Here is a 23,226-nt window from a genome sequence, read left to right on the forward strand (position 1 = left end):
ATAGTGTTGAATAAGAGGTTCTGCGGCAATCCGAGGGACCTTTCTGGATCTGAATGGATCAACTTAGATGCTTATATGAATTAGGAGCTTTCTAGAACAAACACAGCTAAATAATTCTTACAGAAGAATTTCTGACCAATAGTCACATCTCATGATGTTTGAAGTAAGAACACCCAATGTTCAGAGTAGTAGAATAGAGTAATACAGAGTAGCATAATAACTGGAGCATGTGGGAAACAATAGTAGGCCAGCACACAATTGGGTTACTCCATTATGTAACGTGTATCATTGTCTGTATGTGTATGGTACAATCAGCAACAATCACCGAAACTGAATTGACAGGAGCAATTCACAGTCCGGATGTGTAACAGATACTCAAAGTTAACAATTGACAGGAGCAATTCACAGTACCTCTCTTCCACCACAAATGCCAGTTGTCCACATGGTTTTGTTGTTGTCCACATTACTAAGACTATAATACAAGAAAATACTTTTTCACGGAATACAAATTGCGGGTGACAGATGCAGTGATGCTAGAAGTAAAGGGTAGCCAATAAGTCGGCTAATCCCAACCCTATAATTCTTATATTGGTGCTATCTTTATGGTTTCTGAACCCAATAATTTAATATTGCACTGAAACTTGCTCCACCCCATGCAAAATTAGTGTCATTTGTTCTGTGACATATTCCCATCAGTGCCACTACCTCGCTGATGCTGGTGTCGTGGCCGAGCGCCATCCAGACGGCAGCAGAGGTTTCTACGATGTTGTCCTTGCGTCCGTGCTGGGAGTCGGACACTTGCACCACCATAGAGGATTAAGGGTGCTGGGACGATGTTGTCCTGGCACCAGCTTGCTATTATCCGTGAGGCTCAGGAAGCAGATCTTGTCCAACTCCTGCAAATCAGAGCACCCAAATACCCAAAAGTAATTGAAATATCTTAACGGGAGGCTCATGCTAAATACCAAAACAATCAGTATGACTGCAGAACAAGCGCACAGACTGGCTTTTCAGTTTAGTTCAAATTGCATATGAACAGAATACTACAACCTCACAAAGCCACTAGGGGTTTCAAAAGTGTGAGACCAATGCTTTTCAGAAATTACTAAAATACTGCAGATTCTTCGAAATCAACACATGCAATCTAGCCATATTGATATTCCGGATTTTGATGCAGAATTAAAATTCGGTAATAAAATTTCAGTGTTGCAAGCAACCAGTACTTGGAACTATCAGTACAATACACTACAGCTACTGACAAGGTACTGATAATATTTCTACAAATAAACGATTAAAATGGAGTAGATTCAACAAAGTTAATGACAGAGACGAAGTTACTGAACATTGCTAAGAAGGACCTCTGCTGCGACTTCAAAGATTTGTTGCTGAAGGAACAAACACATTCTGGACAGATAACAACCATGAAAGAACTATACAAGCAAGCGATGCGGGCAATGGGGTTGCAAAGAATGGAAAATTATAATTATACATATACAGTTAATGTGGTTTTCTTGTATCTTGTAAGATCTAGAGAAATTTTTAGAAGGAACCATCCAGAGAAGAACCTAGGCCAGTGTATGACTCTGAATTCCGTAATGACGGAGCAGTGAATCTTCAAGCGATCCCCACGATGGAGGGACGGGGCGGCAGCTCGCGGCTGCAACGTACAAGACGGGGCCCTGCGACGGGGGAGGGCCGGCGGCTCGCGGCTGCGATGGAGGAGAGGAGGGTTCGACGAAGAGGCCGGCGCCGTGAGTCCCCGCGACGGGCCGACGGGCGGCGCCTCGCGGCGGCGACGGAGGAGAGGGGGTGCCTCGGGGCCGTGATCCCACGCGATGGGGGAGGGGCGTCGACGTCGTCGGCGGCTGCGGGGCGGCGGCGGCGTCGGGCGCTCGTGCGAAGCCAGCAGAGTTCTGATTTGATATTTTCGATCGGATCTTGATCTTGATTTGGACTTGATTCTAATTTTTTTTTACTTAGAACACTGATTAAGACGTCCGTTCAGAATATTGTAGCATTATAAAACTTACAGGAAAGTTATCACTAATTTAATCAACGATCACAAATAATTAGATTAGACGGAACCAAAATTCAATTAGATGGAACCAAAGTTCCATGCCAATCATCGTAAAAGAGCTCATGTTGAATATCATGCTCAACCTAAACTTTAAGGCATCAGGTTTCTTAAATGCTAACTCTCTGCTTCCAAAATTTTGCCAGGTAGTATATTTCAAGGATTTGGTGAATTTTTTTTTTGAAAGAAATGCAGCAGGAGAAGCCACTAGAACAATTTTTAAAAAAATAATAAGAACTCAAATCTGAACATGTGTAGCTGAGTTAGTTGATCCACTTCTTTAGCCAAGTGAGCTAGTCTCACTTAAGCATATTTTATTATGAATGTCATTGGGTCTTAAACAGACTTTTTTTTAAAATTCAGTGTAAGGAACACTCGTATGGTACAGAAACTAGCAAGGAACTTGTTGTGTGCCTTCTTCCCAATGAAACAAACGGAAATAGGAGGGAAAAAAAGCGCTAGAAGCAAGTACTGTAACAATAATAATAAAAGCATAACAGGGCTGCAGCATTATGCAGATTAACTGAAATAGGTAGCACTTGTCTTGCAAACATGCATCAAGATATTTGTGAAACTGACCTCTAAAATTTATCGAAAGTTTTCACAGGTGGTCATAGACATCCCACAACTTTATTAAATGTTGATTACCCCAATTACCATCCACCCGGTTCATAAAGTAACAAGAACTATTCTTCAATTATGGGCACCACTCATATTATAGGTTCACAGTAACAAAACATGATATAATTTCTCCACCATCTGCTATTTGCTGAGAATTTATTCCATAGTTGCACTTGAACCCACAACCTCTAAATCTGTTATCTAACACCCATAATTGGACCAGAGGCACCAAAGGGGACACAGAGGTTAGAAGTTCAGAGAGTTCTACTGTAATATCCCAATAAATAGCTATATCTGAATATACTATAGATACGTTCAAAAAGATGGTATCTACCTTTTGTGTATCAAATGGCTTTCCCAGAGGTATCCCCTTTCAATGGTTCAAAAAAGCGTTACTAAGCGTACGCTTAAGCGTAGATTAGAGCGAAGCAGAGCCCTTCCGCTCAGCTTTTGGCCTGAGCGATAGGAAAAGTGAGGAGAAGTTGTGGAGGCGGGCTCTCGCGTGGTTTCGAGGCAGAAGCAAGAGGGTTAGGGCTAGGAATCCTGTACGCGTCTGATTCCACTCCCGTGTCAAGGCAGAAGCAAGAGGCGGCACCATTGGAGCTCCTTCGTGCCGCTGGTCAATCTCCTCTTCCTCTCCGCCCTCTAGATCTTCCTCAAGGCCGCCTAAACAGGGACCCCTTCCTCCAGTAGCTCGTTCCCCTCATCCACTCCCAGTCCAGATCGAGGGGATTGAAGTAAGAGAGGCGGCGCGAGTGAGTGGCGGCTACGACCCAGGAAGGCTGGGAAGCAGGAGGGGATAGACTTATTTGACGTGCGTGAGGTTAGGTTATTGGGCCTGTTGGAGGGGATCAATGTATTTCCTCTTGTTGGGCCTGTGAAGAAAGATGCGTCTTGTTGGGCCTGTGAAGCAAGAGGTATCTTGTTGGGCCTCTTGTTAGACCAAAAACAACATATAACTCGTGAGGTTATTCAATATTTTCTATTTTAGGCTTACATATGTCTGTTTTGCCCTGCACGCTTAAGCGGCGCTTAAGCTCGCTTAAGCAATAGTTCCTCTAGGCAGAGCCTCACCGCTCGATTAGCGCTCAGCGCTTTTTTGAACCTTGCCTTTCATTTGGGTGAAAGTCCACGTTCTAAGGATGTAAGATCAGACATTGCAACTACATATAGCAGCAAGTGAATCGGGCAAGTTACTAGCTCAAATAGACAAAAAATAGTTTCAGACTTAGGATCCAATTTTGGAACTGGATAGGACGTGTAGTAAATCAGGAAATTTTACTGATGGAATAAAAGAAGGTTAGTATAAGACATGAACTGATCATTTCAATACGAGCAAAGGAACATGAACTCCCATTCTTAATTGTTCACTAGTATGTCAAAGGTAAAATGAAATACAAGATCTCACTAGATAATGGAATTCGCCACCTAATAAAAAAGAGTAGCTTTGGTTTACTAGTTCTACTAGATGATACCTCGCGCTTTGCTGCGGGACTTATCTTGCAACAAAAGTGGGCATGTAAGTGAGTTCAAAACAGATCTATATATGATAACACCTATGTTCCAAAATAGAAGATGTTTTGTTTTAGCTTTCCAAAACAGTGTCTATTTTGGAATAGAGGGAGAAGTATTTTAATTTGAAACATGAGTACCAATTAATAGGAAATGTATGCAAATGTTTGAAACATGATTTGACAGTAAAAAAGCATGCATGTATGTATTCTATGGTTCGTTTCTGGGTATATTTGACTTGACGTGCACTTCTCATTTACATGATAGAAAATCACTTGGTTAAGAAATGCTTATTTGTAGAAATAATTGGGTCAAATACTTACAACTATTTCTTATTCTTCCTAACATCAATTATATTTATAAATAATTGTCTCAAATCCGTACAACTCTTTTTCCCCGATATCTTTATTGGCTCTCTGGCCATGAGCTAAGATTTGTATTTTTAACTATACCAAAGTGAAGAAAAACTACTACATTATATGTCTTTCGACATGAAATATATAAACCCGAGATTAGATGAATTCATCTTTGTGCCATATGCACGTAAACACAATGACATGTATATTGCTATGTCCACGTATGTATATCACATTAGAATAATGAAGGGGTGTAAAGTGAACACGAAAATAGTCAAAGGATAACATATAGTTGAAATCTCACACTTCTACTATGAAAAAGAATAGAGCGTATAAATTCCAACGCAATGACAATTATGCAGATTCAGGATGCTTGCAGTGAGCTGAGTGCATGAAGGGATTATATGGTATTCTTTGAAATTGCAACTTAATTGGTACCAAGAACATGCCCTGAGCAAAGGTTTACTTACATCTTCAAATTCAGATATTCAGCACACTCTATTGTCAAACAACTTGAATATGGAGATGAAAAAAGTAAGAGAACAAAATTTAAATAGCACTCTGAAGCAAACAGAGTGGTATCACAACTTATGTACTCAGAAAGACTGACAATAGTTAATCCTGTAGAAGAATTCAGAAAGACAGACACATATTTCATAGGGGATGAAAGGCAAACAGTATGTCAGTAACCTATACGTCTATTAGCATTCAGTGGAACCAATGGACCAACTCAAGCGGTGAAGCTGCAGAAACTAATACATCTGCTAGACAGGTTGCAACAAATATTGAAAACGAAAATACAGTTTGTAAAAACTAAGCATATTACAATTACTAAAGGAAAGCTGCAGTCACCTTGATAGAAGTAAATTCGACGAATGCAGTAATCGCAACTCGCAATATACTGAACAAAACCACTGTCCAAACCAATGAGAGAATGCAAAGCAATCTGATCAGACATTTTTTAGCATAACAGTTGATAGGAATTCATGTTAAATACTGTAGCATCTGCCGGTTAGCTCTATTCAGGATCTTTTTCTCTCAGCTGAAAAAGCAGCCGAATGAGTAAACATTAGCATGCCCTTTTGACCGTTCGTGAGCATATCTGCAAACATAAACATGGGAGACGCAAAATACAGAACAAAGGCATACTTTGTTGTAGAACCTGAGCCGTTTAGATGAGAGCTTGTGATAATCTTTACCGTAGAATCATGGAGCCTCCATGGAATCAGAAAAATCAAGACATAGAGCTCAGGCATAAGAAAACATAGGGAAGCCTGGAAACTGGCGCCTTGGTTAGCGATGCAGGAATAAACACGGCGAATGGCGATGGCAGTTGAAATGGGTCTTCAAAAGCTAGTGCGGTGGCACGGTGGCGGATCAATGACTCCCGTCAGTTTCTTTGCCTTTATTGGGTAATAGAGCTTGATGACTGCTTTTACTTTATTTTAGAGGTATTGTTCTTCCATGAGCCCAACGGCCAGGCCAAGGTATAAAACGAACGGGGCTAACACACAAAAATGAGAAGAGGAAGCAATGAAGGTGAAGGTCTCACTAAATTCTATTAGACCTCTGAAGACGTGATTTAATTGGGGGCATGAAAAATCAATAGCGTCTTTTATTTGTCCCGTGGACTGCCATGACTTCGAAAACTGATTGAATAAATGGGCTGGTGACGTGGGCATACAACTAATAACTGATGGCTGATGTGGTAGATTTGAAGAAACGTGGCAGCCTAGGATTGCTCAGTGATACTTGATGAGGTGGATACCTTGCATGTGCAGGAAAATAGGATCACCTATTAAGAATAAAAAGATTTCCACATTGACAAGAGGATAATAACATATACTCCCTCCCATGATTTCCGCTACATAGAATTACACAGTTTCAATGCACAGTAAGTTTTAAACCTAGAGCATGGATAAAATACTTGGAAAGAGGAACCAACAGCCCAACACAATAATCTCAACATTACAAACATGAATCATGGTACAACAAAACAATAACTACACAAAGTTAGGCTGCTACCCATATGCTACTAGCAACCATAAACACGTATGTTTACATAAGACAAGCAGCTGGCGTTACAAAGTTAACTGAAATAGATAGCATCATAAACTGATGTTACAGAGTACACTCAAGAACTAACGAGAAGTGCACAGCATAGAAAGCCTAGAAGGATCCAGCCAAGGCCCTGGTGAGAGGCTCATAACTCTGATATCATCTGAAAGGTTGACGAAGTAAGAACTGTGATAGGTGAACCAGATTATCAGTACCCATCTGCCAATGACTCGGAGTACAAGGGAACATATGGAACTAGGTGATACCCCGCGCGTTGCTGCGGGTATTGGTAATTGATATTTTGCTTGAAAAACAACTGAAAATAAGTTTGGTAGAACAAAATTATTTAGAGCCAAGGGCCCAAATATATCCTCATACGGCAGTATCATTTTCCACCCTATAACAGAATGAGAATAATTATTGGCAAGAATATAGGCCAACAATCTTTGCCTATTGCATGAAGAAATACGGAATCACATAAAATTAAAGAAAGACGTGTTAGATATTGTTAATAATTATGAGAATGTGAAATTAACGTTTACAACTATTTTCACTTCTAGTGCTCGGGACCCGCCATCATCGTTTGTGTTGCAAAAAGTAGAGATTATTTGTCTGGAATGATCTGTACAAAATTTGAAATAACACCAATTGCCAGAATTTCATGCAAGTATGTTGCATGGTGTAGACTGTAAATGAAAAAATATGACCTCAAAACCTGTATACATTGATTTGGATGCATCCTGACAGTATACCTATTATGACAATGTCTTTCTCTCTGCTCCAATTCAGACTGTCAGACACTTAGTTAAGCCTGACTACAAAAGTATTGGAAGCCTAGATTTAGATGCATCCTCACAGTATGCCAACTCCGAAATGTTTACAGCTCTGCCGCAATTCAGACACTTGATGAGCCTGACAACAAAAATAATGGAAGCCAAAACTGGAACAAAAACAACTGCGGCGTTAATCAGGTGCAGTATAGCATCCATCTTTGTTATGGATTCCATGCTTCCTTTGCTGCTAGAAAGTGGGCGCGCACATAGACAAAAAAAAAGATATGACTATAAAAGCTACACGAATAGATATGACTTTTCTGAATCATAAGCTGGAGTCTAATATGAGACTTGCAAACGAAATCCCAAGGTAAGGAAAAAAGGTAATACCTGAATCTCACTTCTTGGTTACGAAGATGTGCAGCCATGCAAACCAGGGCTAACGAATTGAATGACCATTACAGGCTAAAATAATCAGACAACATCAGCCGATGTGACGCTAATACACGAATCAATCAGCCCACCATATGTACTCCAGGTGCAAGCTCAGATGGTGGTGTCTGGCGATTGGAATAAAGGCCAACCTGGATTAAGAATAGATGGAATGCATGTCAAACAACAATTCAGAGAAAGAACAAAAGTTAAGTAGACAGAATTGGTGCAGATAGAGAGCGAAGGACTAAGGTTGAGGAGAGGATCCATAGGAGAGCGAATATATAGTACCTTTTGGAGGAGAAGCGGCTCAGACGGCGTCGCTTGGTCTGGACTCTAGAAGATGCCGCCATTTATTATCACAACTGAAACGGAAGAGTTTAAGGAACGTACAGTTTCCTTTTGGGCTGGGCCGGTCGAAATTATAATCCAGAAAATATTGATGATGGATTTACTCACGAAACAGAACATGACGAAGCTAAGCGTGTAAGGGGATTGCCAAGATAATAAGATGACGTGGATACTGTGCATGTTGAGCTTGCAAACATTAAATGAAGAAAGTGGGGATCAACTTTATAGATATTATAGATATAAGGTCCATCGGTAACATGACCAAGATCATGGATAAACTGCACTTTCCCGCTGTCCATCTCATAAGACATCAGTACTTTGCCATGCCCATAAACTAGGAAAATCGTGCTTCGTTCTGGGTGGATCGCGACAATATGATAGTATTGTCCCAGATAGACATTCACTCCAAATAGATTCAAATACCTAACATTGTGCTTCAGGACCCATACTTCACTGCTGTAGTCTTCAAGAACCCAGATTGACAGTTTACATTCCTCATAGTCATCACTATTTGCAAAATACAAACACCCCTGTGACAGATCAATGAATCCGGCATTAGTATTTATGAAAAGAGCATCCTCATAGTCATCGTGTGGCAGAGGAATCACCCTCCAAGTGGTTCCCTCCACATCCACTGCGAGCACCAAAAACTCCATGGCAAGCAAATGCAGAAAACCATTAACGAAGACACTTTTAGAATCACTAACTATCCTAGGTACCAATTCCAAACCGTTGTCCTTGTGACTCCAGACCCCAGTTTTGGAGGAGTAGATCTCAACCCCTTGGACGTGTCCATCGCCACGGACATCAGGAGCATCCATAAGCCCATCCGAATTAGGAACACCGTACTCCACAAACTGAAACACATGGAAGTGTGAGGAGACAGCAGGGTCAAACCCCAAGCGAGCTGTTGGTATCTTTTTGAACCAGCCGGGCAAGACGACCCATTTCTCAGTGGCAGGATTGCACACGACGTAAGTAAATGCCAGCGAATCAGTAGTGGCGAAGCAGCGGCAGAGAAGGAGGCCATTGCAACTGTCCGCGATGTTAAACAACCCACAGTTAGGCAGGAAGGGGAGAGAAGGGTTGATAATAGGCCGGCCTCCCAATGAGACAGTGGCAAAATTGTGAACAAAGCTGAAGTTGTGGTCATGGGTGCTGTAGAGGAAGCCGGCGAGGTCTTGTAGATGGTACTGCGACAGCACCTTGCGGTGGTCGGGGTGGGAGATGATGCTGCGCCAGCTCCTGGACACACATTTGAAGCGGCACAGCGACTTGTACGGCACGCGAGACAGGATCTGGACGAGGAGGTCCTCGGTGAGCCTGTCCACTGGCTTTGGCTGCCTACGGATTTCCTTGGAGCCGCTCACCATTACCGTGGAGAGAAGAAGCGGTCAATCTGCATACGGGGACGGAGGATGAGAGATTGGAGATTCATTGGTGAGCGAAGGGATCTGCCGCGAATGTAGTGTACGTACCAGATGAGAATAGAATAACGGCGAAATAATCCATTTGATCGAGGTGCCACCATACTTGCCGGCGAGTGGATGGCGGCTAGGTCTTAGGTGCGCCGGCGAGGTCTACTGAGTTGGGGCGGGGCGTGGAACTGGAAGAAGGGCATTGGACGGGGAGTGGGCGAAGAGAGTGACGAGTGTTGCTGTCTTGGGCTTTCTTCTGGGCTGTAGAAGCTGATGATGCAGGATATAAAAAACAGGGCCAGGGATGTAGCACAACTTTTATTAAATAAAAAACAGTATTTTATAACTTTAGAAATTTACGAACGTTATAGACATGTACATAAATATGCGCAAAGTATGCAATTTCATATATTTGAATGTGGGCTACGTAAAATTGACAATAATTACTAGAGTATTTGCCATTGGGGATTCCACCGATCTCTCTTTTTTGTGTACCTACAAATTAACATACTTTTAATATATTTTCTACGGATTTGTAGAACAGAACAAGATGTATATGTGAAAACAATGGTCAATATCTATGATGTATGTTGGAAATTCATGCTTTCCATGGAGCTCGGGAGCTGATTTTTCGAAACAAACACTGTGAGGGAGACCCCCACAACGAGTTTCATTTTAACTAATTAGAACTCAAATACCTAATGTTTGAGGATTTGATTTTGGGTGGATGGATTGTACTACATCTAGACAGTAGAGTCACTGAATGTAGGCTCTACTTCTAGAGGTGCCATGTGTAAGAGCATCTCCACTCGTTTGCCCTTCCCACGCCGAAATTCGGGGAAATTTACGTCCGGATTGGACGTAAATTTGGCGTGGGGAGGAGTAGTTTCCCAGCCGCGTGCTCAGGCGAAGACGGCGATCTAAATTTGAAAAACGGAAACTTGACAAACTACGGCTTAAAACGGGCGAATTTAGACTAAATTTAATGATATTTACTATATAGAGGGCGAAGTTCATACATAGAGGCCGAATTCGACTATATTTCGAATTCGGCTAGGGGAATACAACTGTAAATATTAAAATACGGCGCTCTACATGCCCAAATGGCGGTAGAACACCGTGTAGTCCATGTCGCCGTCGCCGCCATCGTCGCCGGAGCCGTCGTCGTCGAACTGCGGCGGCGCCGAAGCCGCCTGGCTGCTGCCTTGGCCGGCGTCTCCCCACCGGCCACTGGTGCGAGGCGGGGGACGGCGATGGCTTGTACCAGTCGTCGTCGGAGGCTTCGAGGTCGATGACGGGGACGACGGCGCCGGATGGGGGAGTCGCAGGCCGGCGGTAGTGAGCGACGTCCTCGAGGATCCTCGCCTGCCGCTCCGCCTCCTCCTTCTCCCACTGCTCCCTCGACCGGCGCGAGCCTGGTCGAGTGGCATGGTGTTCTCAGCGGGGACGAGGTCCTGGAGGGACCTCGCGATGACGGCCTCGAGGATGGCGGCGTCCTCGGCGCTTTCGGCCTCCTCCACCTTCACCTTCGCCGGCTTGCGCTTCCGCTCGCCGGAGGTGTCGTCTTCGCGCTTGGGGCGGAGCCGTCCTTGTGCCGTCGAGGGCTCGCGGATGACGACGCCGCCGCCGCGCGCGCGGTTGCTCGGCGGGGAAGCCGCCTCCTTTTTCGCCGGCGCCAAGGATGGCGCCGACCTGGAGAGCGACCTCGACGCCGATTCGGAAGACGATGAGCTGGCAGCCATGCGTCGTGGCTGCCAGCTGTTTCCCCGGCGGCGGCTGGCCGATGCCCTCGGGGCATCGTCAGCACCGGGAAGTTGCCGCCCTCGATGTGCTCGAGGACGTTCTCCAGCGTCCTATTCGGCGCGCTCCACCAACGTCGACGACCCGCGGCGTTCTTGCGCGGAGGCGGAGGCGGCGGGCAATCGTAGGACGCCAGCTCCCGCTCCCACCGCTGGAGGAAGAACGAGTTCCACCTCGTGTAGTTGTCGGGGTGGTGGCGCGGGTCGGCGCGCTCTTCGTCCGTCATCGTCATCCGAGCCTCCTCGATGGCGACGTCGAGGGCGTGGCCCCGGGGCGGCGGCGGGATTGGTACGCCGCCAGCACTTAGCCGCCACCCGCCGCCGGGAGGCCTCGTGTCCGGCGGGCAGGGGTACCCCGCCTGGTGGAGGAGGTGCCCCTCCCACGCGTGGAGCGACCGGCGGGGGAAGCCGTTGTTGGTTGCGTCGTCTTCGTCGTTGAACGCCATGGATCGGGAGAGTGGAGGGAGAGTGGAGCGGGGATACGCGTCGCGGCGAGCGGAGCGGGGTATATAGGCGCGGCTGGTGCCGGCGATTAAATGACGCGTGGAATGCGACGCGTCCGCGGCGAGCTGACCGGCGGCAGGCTTTTAGTGCGCGCGGAAGACGATGTGTGTGTCGCTGACCGGTCGGGTCCACCACTGCGGCGAAGACGAAGCCAAAAGCGCGGGAGAAATATCTCGGCGTTTCGCGTGCTTTCGCTTCGTCCGAAGTCCCCGAGCGCTCCTCGGTAGGCCGGGGTTGGCGTGGGCTCGCCGGATGGATGAAAGCCCAAATCCAGCGAAAAACGAGAAACCGGGGGCGCGGCTAGACCATTTTTCGCCGTCCGGATGAAAAAATGGCACGCCGGGAGCCTGTTCGTGGAGACGAGTGAAGATGCTCTAAGTGACTCGGCAACATGAAGAATCTCTCCCCCTAGACCTATGTTAAAAATCAAGGGCTCGATAGAAAAATAGGCCTTGGATGTTCAATTTTTTTATTAGCCATTGTGGTTGGAGATGCCTCGGCACATCGTCGCCAACCTCCACACAAGGACACGGCAAAGGTTCGTGTGGAGTATGCAGGCGCAAGTCTTGGAAGATTCGCTGTCAAGATAGTGGTAGGAACACAGTTTATGTCGGGTGCAAAAATCTGTAATCTGACAAACAGTCACAGCACAGTTCACCGCAACGCAACGAGAAACACCCCCGCGTCGCCCTCCTTGGGCGACTCCGGGGGAAACCCTAGCCGCCACCACTTCTGACCCCCACCCTCCGCCTCCCTCGCTTCGCCGCCGCCGGAGGGGGGCAGGCAAAGCCTTGCGCCCCCAGGGAAGGTGGCGGCGGGGTGGTTCCTCTTCCTCTCCTGGTGGTGGGCGGAGTTCTTCGCGGCTGTGCGCGACGGCGACGGACCGGCGGTGGTGTGCGGCGGCGCGGGAGGCTGCTCGCAAGGCTGCTGGGTCGCGGCGGTTGGGCGCTGCGTGGTGGCGCGTTTGGAGGCTTGTGGCGAGGCGGTTGGCACGCGGCCGATCTGGATCTCGGCCGTGCTGGCCTGCTGCGGCGGCGGCGGCGCTGCTTCGGAGGACCGCGGCGGCGGGTCTGCTTTGGGAGGCTGCGGCGGCGGGTCTGCCTCGGGCAGCAGCGGCGGTGGAGCCGCAGCGGGAGCAGCGTGGGCGGAGGGGCCTGCCGTTGGCCATGGCGGCATTGCTACATCTGGTGTCTGCGGCGATGGGCGGGCTCCGATCTGGGCCTGTCGGGCCGGTTGGGCCAGTTGGTTGTGCGGTGGCGGCTTCGGATGGTGCAAGGTGTTCTCGTCTGCGGGCTTCGGCGGTCGTCCTCGAGCCCCGTGTCGGTGTTGTCGGCGTCCCCTCTATGTGGCGTTCCGGCGGCGCCCACGGTGATCTTCGGCGGTTCTCGTTGGCTTCGGGATGTGTTCCCCTCTGCGCGTCGGCGGCTACGGGTTAGCGGATGCTGATGGTGGTTTTGTGCCGGTCCTTGTTGGCGGGCGTGAGGTCTTGGAACTCTTCGCTGGGCGAAAGCTCTGTCTTGGCGGCCGGCCGGGACCGACGACGGCGACGCCTGTGGGCGCCGCTACCTTCTTGAAGGCGTCGTCGAAGCGGGTGTTTCTTGTTCTCCGCTCGGGTTCTCCGGGGAAAACCCTAGATCCCTCGCGGGATCGGGCGTGGGCGGCGCTCTTACGTCGCTATGCCTCTTGGGGCCTCGCTTTGGATGTCCACCGGACAAGGGGTTTTGTGGAGTGTTTTGGTGGTTTTTCGGCGGAGGCGGGTTCGTCTTCGGCCAGGCGGGGCGGCCTCGGGGCCGGTGTGGTAGTTGGAGCGGTGGCTCCGGTCTTTCGCCTCCGCCTGTTGCGTTGAGGTGTGGTGTCGACCTAGTTGGTCGTCGACCCGTGTGGAGCGCAGCCTCGGGGCTGGCGTGTGGTGTCGTGTTGTACGGTTTTTTGGCCAGTTTTCCTCATAAACGGGCCAACTCTTTTCTCCTATATCAATGAAAGGCAAAGCTTTTCCTTCGTTTCAAAAAAAAAAAAAAAAATCTGTAATCTGAACTTTACTGGTTGGACCCACTAGCAACACGCTCCGTCGATGTTCAGTTTCAGCATCCCATCTTCTGGCAGCTTCCACTGTAAATTGAGATTATCAGCAGCTTGTTTCTTAATTCCATATAAATCTTTAAATTCTTGGGCATGCCTTTGGAGTTTGGATGCTGTGCATGTTAGACTCAGGATTTGCCAAATTTTCATCATCACCTATGTTAAGCTGTGCATTGTGATAACATTCCACAAAATTTATTCCGTTAGAGCCTGCCGGTGTTACCTGATATTCTTGCAAGTTGAATATGGGGAGCGCTAAGAGCATTTCCAGTCGCGTCCCTCAAACCGTCTCCTAAAGAGATTTGGGGCGCGCCGGACAAAAAAAACTTTCCCAGTCGTATCCCTCAAACTTGATTTTTGTTCGGTGCGGTCCGATACGGTGTCCGGCGCCTCGAGAACGTCCCCGCCCCACAGAGGACGCTCCGGGCACGCCGGACACAACGAAAAGCGAGGCGGGGAGTGGTGGGGGCCAACGCGTCAGCGACACATTCAAGTTTGGACCTAACCGTCGCCTACTTCGCGGGAGTGACACACGACCGAAGCATCGCAGCTTTGCCTTAATGGCGACGGAGGGGCATGCGAGACGTCTCGTCGGTGCTGCGCAACCTCCACGCATCGCCGGCGTTCGCACGCCACCGCACGACCTCGCACTTTCTTCCTGCCGCTTCTCGCCTCTTCTCGCGCTTTCTTCCCGACACCGGCGTCTATAAAAGGCCCTCCCGGCTCAATGGCAGCCACCACAGCCACCGGCACCCCTTTCTCCGCCACAAGCCCTCGTCGCTCCACTGCCGTCTCCTCCACCACCACTGCGCAATGATGAACCGCCCCGGCGGTGGCCAGTTCCCTCCACCGCCCTCTCCTCCACCACCACCTCCACCACCGGATTCGCAGTTCGACATCTCCACCGCCGCCCTGGAAGAGCGGCGGAGGCGCGGGGCGGAGATTTGGCGTGAAGGGTGGCGGCAGTGGCGGGAGGCAATCGAGTAGCGGGCCCGTCAGCAGCGTGATTCGGCGGCGGCGGCGGCGGGAGACCCCGCAGCTGACGAGAACGCGGCGTGGCAGGAGGAGGCGCTAGCAGACACCATTACGACGTTTGACGCCGTCACGGCAGAAGAGGCGCGGCGGCGCTAGACAGAGGAGATTGGCCAACGGTGGGCAGATGAACGTCGGCGCCAACGCAAGGAGCGGGAGGCGCACTACCGTGAACGGCGGGAGGCGATGCAGCGCCAGCAGCAGCAGGCGGCGGAGGAGCATCAGCAGCGGGAGGCGGTGCTGGCGGCAACGGAGGCGGCCTGGGGGAGGCGGGCGGATGCGTTGGCGGTGGAGGCCAACACGTTGGCGGCGCGCCTGGAGGCGCGAATGAAGGAGGAGGAGGAGGAGGCCGAGGCGGAGGAGGAGACGGAGCAGGACGACGACGATGATGACGAGTTCGAGTGGTCCGACGACGATGGGCCGCACCCGAACGAAACGGCCGATGAGCAACGCGCGCTCGTCGAGTCCTTCGAGACGGAGAAGAAGCTCCACGACGCCGCCCGTGCTCGTGAAGAGGCGTAGATTCGCCGCACCGTCGAGCTCTCCCTCCAAGCGGCGCAGCAGGGGAGGGCAGGCGACGACGCGCTGCTGGAGCAGCAGCGTCTGGCCACCGTCCTATGCATGGAGAGGCGGCGCGCGCAGCAGGAGCTACGGCGGGAGGGGAGGCGACGACGGGGCAGGACCGTCGAACGCACCGTCAGGTGGTCAGTAGGCTAGGATTTAGATGAAATCTAGCCATTTTCATTCAAACTTTGTAATATATAATCAAATTTGAATGAAAACCTTTTTTCGTGCACTAATTATTCATTTGGGGACGACGTTTGGGGTTTGGGGGACGCGACTGGCGAGCGACGTCACCCAAACGCGGCACGAACAAGACACGTCCCCCAAACGCTCGATCCGGCACCGTTTGGGGGACGGTTTGGGGGACGCGACTAGAGATGTTCTAATATGACTCGTCTGTCCACCAGATAGAACATGTCAGAGACTAAAGCATTTTTTTTTTGAACGGGAGGCAAAAGATTTGCCTCATTTAATTAATTAATTAATTAAGGAGAAGAGTCTTGATAAGACAAATGAAAAAGAGAAAAAATGAGCGTATATGGGGACTACTCTCCCGTATTACATAACTTAACTTTTTGCGGAAAACTCTAGCATTTCGCTCGTTCCAAATTGTCCAACTCATAAGGATGGTTAGAGATGACAAGGCCTTCCATTTTGGCACGTTTGTAGTCGATATATTCTCCATCATGCTTGAAGAGCAATATCATCCGTCCACTCGGTGTTGAAATGGAGGCGATGCCAAGCCATCCCTTCACCATTTTCCAAAGCCTCCTCATCTCATTAACTAAGGAGAAGAGTCTTGATAAGACAAATGAAAAAGAGAAAAAATGAGCGTATATGGGGACTACTCTCCCGTATTACATAACTTAACTTTTTGCGGAAAACTCTAGCATTTCGCTCGTTCCAAATTGTCCAACTCATAAGGATGGTTAGAGATGACAAGGCCTTCCAGTTTGGGACGTTTGTAGTCGATATATTCTCCATCATGCTTGAAGAGCAATATCATCCGTCCACTCGGTGTTGAAATGGAGGCGATGCCAAGCCATTCCTTCACCATTTTCCAAAGCCTCTTAGTAAAACGGCAATTTGAGAAGAGATGTGTCGTCATTTCTTATGTTTGCTTGCAAAGTGGACAAATGCCACAATTTGTCCACCCCTCTTGGCTAGACGATTCGTGGTCCAAAGTCTATTTTGGATGGCCAACCAAGCAAAGAACCTCATTTTGGGAGGTGCCCAAACCCTCCAAACCATCTTGTTCATGAGAGTGGTAGTAGCCCCAAAGAATTGAGCCTTGTATACCGAGGTAGTGGAGTAAATTCCATTACTAGTAAGGTTCCACACAATCGCGCCTTCCACCTCCTCTCTTAAGCTTACACCATTTAACTCCCTCCAAAGCGAGATGAACTCCGTAAGATGGCGTAGCGAGAAATTACCATCAACTTGATCTTTGAGACCCAACTGTTGTTTCTTGTGGCTTTGTTGACTGCCAAAACCCACCGGCGGGCAGCGGCCTTGTCAACACCGTAGAGCAGGGAAGAGCCTAGAGCTGCGGCTGGCTGAGACCCCTCCGAGCGACGGCCCGCAATGCTCTTCTGGTCACACGCGGCGATGCGAAGTGCAAGGGCGTGCCACCTGACCTATACCTGGTCAGGAAGGTGATGGGGATGCCTCGCTTAGTTTCTGCAGGGCATACATGTAAACATTAAATACGAGCCTCGATCGGCTCTCGGGTTATCTCGTGAATCGGCTCAAAGAGCCGATTCACCCATGATTCGTACGGGGTGCACGAATACTTGGTGGTCCTGCTTGATCAAGATAAAGCTAATGAGATCTACGACGATTTAGGGTTTTCACCGCATAATCGGATCATCCTACTCCAGGTTGGGCCTCGCGGCCACGCACGGTGCTCGTAAGCCGATCCTAAACAAGGCCTAAAAACCAACATGAAGTTGATCCTCGGAACATCCTGTTTAGGACTTGCGAACGCCACCCTACGTGCCACTCGGATCCTCCCCCTTTGTAAGGCCTAACTATTGCAGATATTAAACTAATCCTTGTAGAACAAGGAGCAATCGTAACGGATCAGATCTACTAAATAATGATCAAGCGGGGTGCCGCCCCCACACCCGAGATAGGTGTGAGGGCGGCTAGATATGCAAGGGTTGCACTACGTAAGCATGCTTAAACGAAGAACAATGCTAACCCTAACACATCTATGATAACTACGTTGCTCGCCATCAAAAGCGCTTCGATACGAGCAACGCATGAACAACGTGGGGCTTGTGCTGCCTAGATCGCAAGATGCGATCTAGGCAGCATGTCGCTTACCCGATAGAAACCCTCGAGACGAAGGAGTTGGCGATGCGCCGAGATTGGTTTGTTTGGGGTTGAACGTGAGTTGTTGTTTATTCCATAAACCCTAGGTACATATTTATAGTCCAGGGGACTTTCTAACGTGGGAATATCCCATCGTGCACGATACAAACTCTAACTTTTATCTAAGGTAATAAACTACTAATTAAAGATACACGGGCAATTCAGCCCAAACCCTTCGTGCCAGGCCGCTTCAGAAATCTTCCACGTGTAATCTTCCAAGCCCCTCTCTCTTGCGGCCCACCTCCTGATTTGACCAAAATCTGGTGATAACACATGCCCCCCTGGTTTTGGAATTGGTAATTCCAAAATCACTCTGCTTTCCTTCGTCGGGTCATGTCGTGGCAGAACCGTCGGAGTATCCCTCATGATGATGCCTTGCCTTCTCAACTTCTCCGCGTGACCTGGCAGTTTTTTTTTTCTTTTTTAGGCATCACCTCCTCGGAAACTGCTGTGGCATTGAATTTCCACTATATCCTCCTTCGATTTAACCGCTCTGAACAGTTCTCCTCTGTATCTCCTTCGCATTAGCACTCCAAAAGCCCTCCCAGCCACCATGTCTTCTTCCTCCTCTGCCCCATCTGATCTTGCCAGCCAATCCTCCATGTCCCGTGAGCCGACGCCGGAGTACAACGCGGCGGCGGTCCACGCGGCCAACACCCGCCGCGCCATTGCGGCCGGGGAGGAGTCTAGCCACGACTTCTCCATCTGGTCAGAGGACGACAAGTCCCTGACCAACGGGGAGAGCGATCTCCGCTTCCTCACCGTTGGGGAAACGGAGGAGGAGAGCGACGATGACAGCTTCTCCTGCGACTTCACCTCTTCCGAGGAGGAGGAGGAGCAGGAAGAGGAGGAGGATGAGACCTCCTCCGACGAGCCGCCGGCCAAGCGGTTCTGCCCCTGGCCGGGCAACCTCAGCGATTTCGACAGCGACGATGACGCTGACGAAGAAGATGAGGACAACGAGGGCCCAGTCGGCGGCCACTGGAGCGACGACGAGTCCGCCGGAAGCAGCGCCGACAGCGGCGACGATGGCGACGACGAGGGCAGTGATGGCCCGTAGATAGGACTTCTAGAATAGGGCCAGTAGTAGTAGATGGGGCAATGTATCCCCTAGTATTTCCTTTTGAGAGCAATGAGCTCTTTATGTAAGAAATCTCGCCTATCAATGAAGAACTGTTCCCCAATTTGATTTTGCCGATTTCTTCTGAGTTTAATTGAGCCGATTCCCTCTTCTACTGACCTTGCCGATTCGTCCCCTTTGCCAATGTGTAATGAGCCGATCGTACCGCATCGGTCCTTTGAAATTCACCCTTCCCTTCTTCAACTGATGATTTTCTAAATCTGGTGCAGAATCTTCAGGAAAACCTTTGAACTTTTCCAAACAAACCCAAAAATCCTTTTCAGTACTCATCATTGTGAGGAAGGTCGCAGTGAAGGATCAGCCGATGGTATCCCCATCGGCTCTTTAAACAGAGTATCCACTAGGCCTGCTGCCCCCCGAGCCTTACTCGAGGCGAGAATGTCAGAGAAAATGCGCCACAGCCGACCCTTTTTCTTCCTCTGACAGCCGATAACCTTCCGTTTCAGCTGAACTAGCCCCACAGATTGGAAATCCTGGATTTGGTGGAGACTTGATAAACATCGCACAACTAGAGTCGATGGCTACGCATCGGCTGTTTCTTGATTCCGAAGTCGATGCCCTTGCATCGGCTGTTCCGAAGATGTTCTCTTTTTTTTTTTGGCCGATTTTTCTTAATCGGCCCCCAATGTCTCTCTGTACGCATGTTCACACATGTTTTATCTGCACATGTTCATCTGATTATATGCCCCCCGAGCCGATATCTGCCAGATTACTGCAGATATCGGCTTGTATGGTTAGCCAGGGCACTGTACTTGCACGTCGTCTTCGCAAAAATCCATGCTGTTCATCTGCTGACGTGGCCACTGCTCAGTAGATTGGTGCTGAACGCAAGCAAAACATGTGGTGAAGGTAATTTTGGCCGATTGCCGGAATCGGCCTCCATATCCATTGGAGCGCTGTCTGAAGGTTCCGTAGCGTTCCTTCATAATTTTTGGGGCCGATCACAAGGATCAGCCTTGCCCGATTTGTTCATTGGTTTGATCTTGCTATTCGGTTAGGCTGGATAAAACCAACCCAACCTCTGACTTGATGCGCTTGCTGTCGTCCACCTTGAGTGCACCGTAGAGTGTGGAGCACTAAGCTCTGTCGGCAAGACGAGTACCATGTTTGTGCCAGCCGATGTCTCATCATCGGCTTTCCTCTGTTTGGGGCGCCACTCCATTTTTCGTGGACGACCCTCTTCGTCCAGGGTTCGCTGAACCTTTGCAGCCAGATCAGGTCGTGCCTTTCTTAGCGTATGCAGGTATAACCTTTCGGCTTCCTCCAGGCCGCGCAATCGCTGAACCCTGCGCTTTTGGGAACGGCTGAGTCCGTCAGGGCACCACCTTGGCCGGTGGTACCTGTCTTCTTCTACTTCTCCCTCGTCTTCTGAATCCTCAAGATCTGCCCAACGAGGTGACTCGGCGCGTTTGCTTTGTGGCGGGAGAGGCCCTAGGCGCTCGAACACAGACACGTTGATCGGCTCCTTCTTCTTCTTGTTGCATTCTGGGCAATTGCCGATTGTGGGCAATCGGCTCATTCCTGAATCCCAGCAGTGTCTGAAGAAGGGACAGTCCCAGTGCCTGGCGTTGTCGTCTTGCTCCCTTGATTCTTCTTTGGCACAGCGCTCGTGCTCCTCCTCATCGCGATCCTGCCGACGATGTCTTCTCGGCTTCTCTAGCCGACGATCTCCTTCATCATCATAATTGGACCGTCGGCGTTGGTCATACCGACTCACATATTTGTTGAGGAGGTGATCGAGAGAGGCCGTTGATATCTTATGTTCTTCACCTCTCCCTCCGTGACGTAGCGCTTGCCATCATGACGGAGCCGATCGCGTGGAGCGGACTCCTCTCGTGTCCTTGCTATGAGAGCAGCTGCCCTCATCTCCATCTTTGCCGCAGTGGTTCCCGTGTCCTACCATGTTGATGCTGAACGAGGGACCTGGCTGGCAACCCCCAGGGTAGGTGACTTCCACCATGTTAACGGCGGGGAAGGGTTGGGTGTCGACCTTCATGGCGTACTGGTTGAAAATCAGGCGCCCCTTCTCTATCGCCGGTTGGATGTGCTGACGCCACACCCTGCAGTCGTTGGTGGCATGGGAGAGCGAGTTGTGGAATTTGCAAGTACGGCTTTCCGTTTAGCTCTTTCGCCGTGGGGAACTTGAGACCTTCGGGAATCGTCAACTCGTTTCTCCTTGAGCAGGAGGTCGAAGATTTGTTCAGTCTTGGTCACGTCAAAATCAAATCCCCCGGGCGGCCCCGGTGGCTTTACCCATTTGCAGGACACGGGGTTCCTCCCCGAGTCCACTCAGCCATCGCTACTTCTTGGTCTCCCGCAGGCACTTCATCTTCCTCTCGTATCGACCATGACTACCGCACGCTTGAACTTGTCTTGGTACAGTCCGGTGGCGCTGTTCATATGCCGATAGTTTCCGAACCATGTGCGCCGGCGAGGGATAATCTGCTTGGGAGGCCATGTCCTTGAGCTGTGTTGCAAGGCCTGCTACCGCCAACTCGATCGCTTCCTTTTCGGTTATACGAACCGAATAACATCGGTTCCTAAGATTCCCGAAGCGCTGGATGTACTCGTCACCGTTTCCCCGCGCTTCGACGTAGTTGTGCTAGATCGGCAATGCTAGACTCGGAAGCTTCGAATGGTATTGCATATGGAACTGTTCTTCCAATTGCTTCCAAGACTCGGATGGAGTTTGCCGGCAAAGAGGTGTACCATCCAAAAGCCGATCCCGTGAGGGACCGTGAAAAGAGCCTCACGCGTAGCTGATCCGACACCGAAGCCGGTCCTAGTTGAGCCAAATATCGGCCGACGTGCTCGATGGAGCCGGAGCCATCCGATCCACCGAATTTGGAGAAGTCGGGGAGCCGATATTTAGGTGGCAGCGGGATCATCTCGTAATCGTCGGGGTACGGCTTGGAATAGCCGATCGCCCTTCTTTTCGGCACCATGCCGAACTGGTCTCTCGCATGGTACCGATCCGATCCGCCGTGTCGGGCCGTAGGAGTTGCACTCGAAGATTCGCCGGGTGGCGTACTTAGCCAGCCATGTTTGCTTTTCCAGCTCCGAGCCAACCGCAGGAGCCGGGCTCGGGAGTTTCGTCGGTGTGGCGTACTTAGTTAGCCACGTCCGCTTCTCAAGCTCGTTGCCGACGTTCCTCCCGTCTTCGCCGGAGTCCCCGATGTTGTGGCCTGGTTTGTGAGTGCCCAGCTACACAATCTGGCACATACGTGCACGCGTATCCTTGAGGGATCTCCTTAGGCGCCTCGACCAAGAACTCGGTAGTCACTAGGGTCACCACCAATCTTGTAGACGACGAATGCCGGTGTAGTCGGCACTTCAGCAGGTGCTGCCAACGCATATGGCAGCGGTGGACGGGACCGGAATGGCAACTCTCCTTGATGAGTCCCGAGAGCTGGTCCCGACGGCGAGTACCGGTGGCTCATGATCTCCTCGGATTACGCGCGAGCGACACGCTCCAACACGTTGACCAAGTTTTCGTAGTGGCGATGTAGCGAGTGAGCCACCAAGTAGTTGATCTCCTCGCCGCAGTCCCCGGTGCGTTCCTCCGACGGGGCAGAGAGGTCTATCCCATCGAGTGCACCTTGCGGTGAGAATCCCTTCCATCCGATGCCATGGGAACGGGTTCTCCGAAAAGAGCCGATGAGGTCGGCTTCGAGGGTGGCCTTGATCTCGTTGTATTGCTTCTTGAGCTCGTCGGCAGCTCCTCGTAGGTGACCGGCGTGCCGTCCGCCATCTCGGATGTAGATGGCGATGTGGTTGATGTAGACGTTGGTCCCACCGGGCGTGCGCGAATGTGTTGACTGCCAAAACCCACCGGCGGGCAGCGGCCTTGTCAACACCGTAGAGCCGGGAAGAGCCTAGAGCTGCGGCTGGCCGAGACCCCTCCGAGCGACGGCCCGCAATGCTCTTCTCGGTCACACGCGGCGATGCGAAGTGCAAGGGCGTGCCACCTGACCTATACCCGGTCGGGAAGGTGATGGGGATGCCTCGCTTAGTTTCCCGCAGGGCATACATGTAAACATTAAATACGAGCCTCGATCGGCTCTCGAGTTATCTCGTGAATCGGCTCAAAGAGCCGATTCACCCATGATTCGTACGGGGTGCACGAATACTTGGTG

At 50.0% G+C, this 23,226-nt stretch overlaps 1 protein-coding gene and 1 long non-coding RNA gene across 2 annotated transcripts; both read right to left on the reverse strand.

Moving 5' to 3' along the window:
* Positions 1–399: 399 nt before the first annotated feature.
* LOC124698671 lies at positions 400–1,687 on the reverse strand. Its single transcript, XR_007001041.1, has 2 exons — positions 1,566–1,687; positions 400–896 (listed from the first exon to the last, which is right to left on the reverse strand). It is a non-coding gene; the product is annotated as an uncharacterized LOC124698671 (long non-coding RNA).
* Positions 1,688–6,515: 4,828 nt separating this feature from the next.
* LOC124695823 (F-box protein At5g07610-like) lies at positions 6,516–9,550 on the reverse strand. Its single transcript, XM_047228637.1, has 2 exons — positions 8,417–9,550; positions 6,516–6,880 (listed from the first exon to the last, which is right to left on the reverse strand). The coding sequence occupies exons 1-2, from the start codon at positions 9,548–9,550 to the stop codon at positions 6,830–6,832; spliced, it is 1,185 nt and encodes a 394-aa protein (XP_047084593.1). The 3' UTR covers positions 6,516–6,829.
* Between the last annotated feature and the right edge of the window lie 13,676 nt (positions 9,551–23,226).

The sequence above is a fragment of the Lolium rigidum genome, chromosome 3, assembly GCF_022539505.1.
Source record: "Lolium rigidum isolate FL_2022 chromosome 3, APGP_CSIRO_Lrig_0.1, whole genome shotgun sequence".
Classification (NCBI taxonomy): Eukaryota; Viridiplantae; Streptophyta; class Magnoliopsida; order Poales; family Poaceae; genus Lolium; species Lolium rigidum.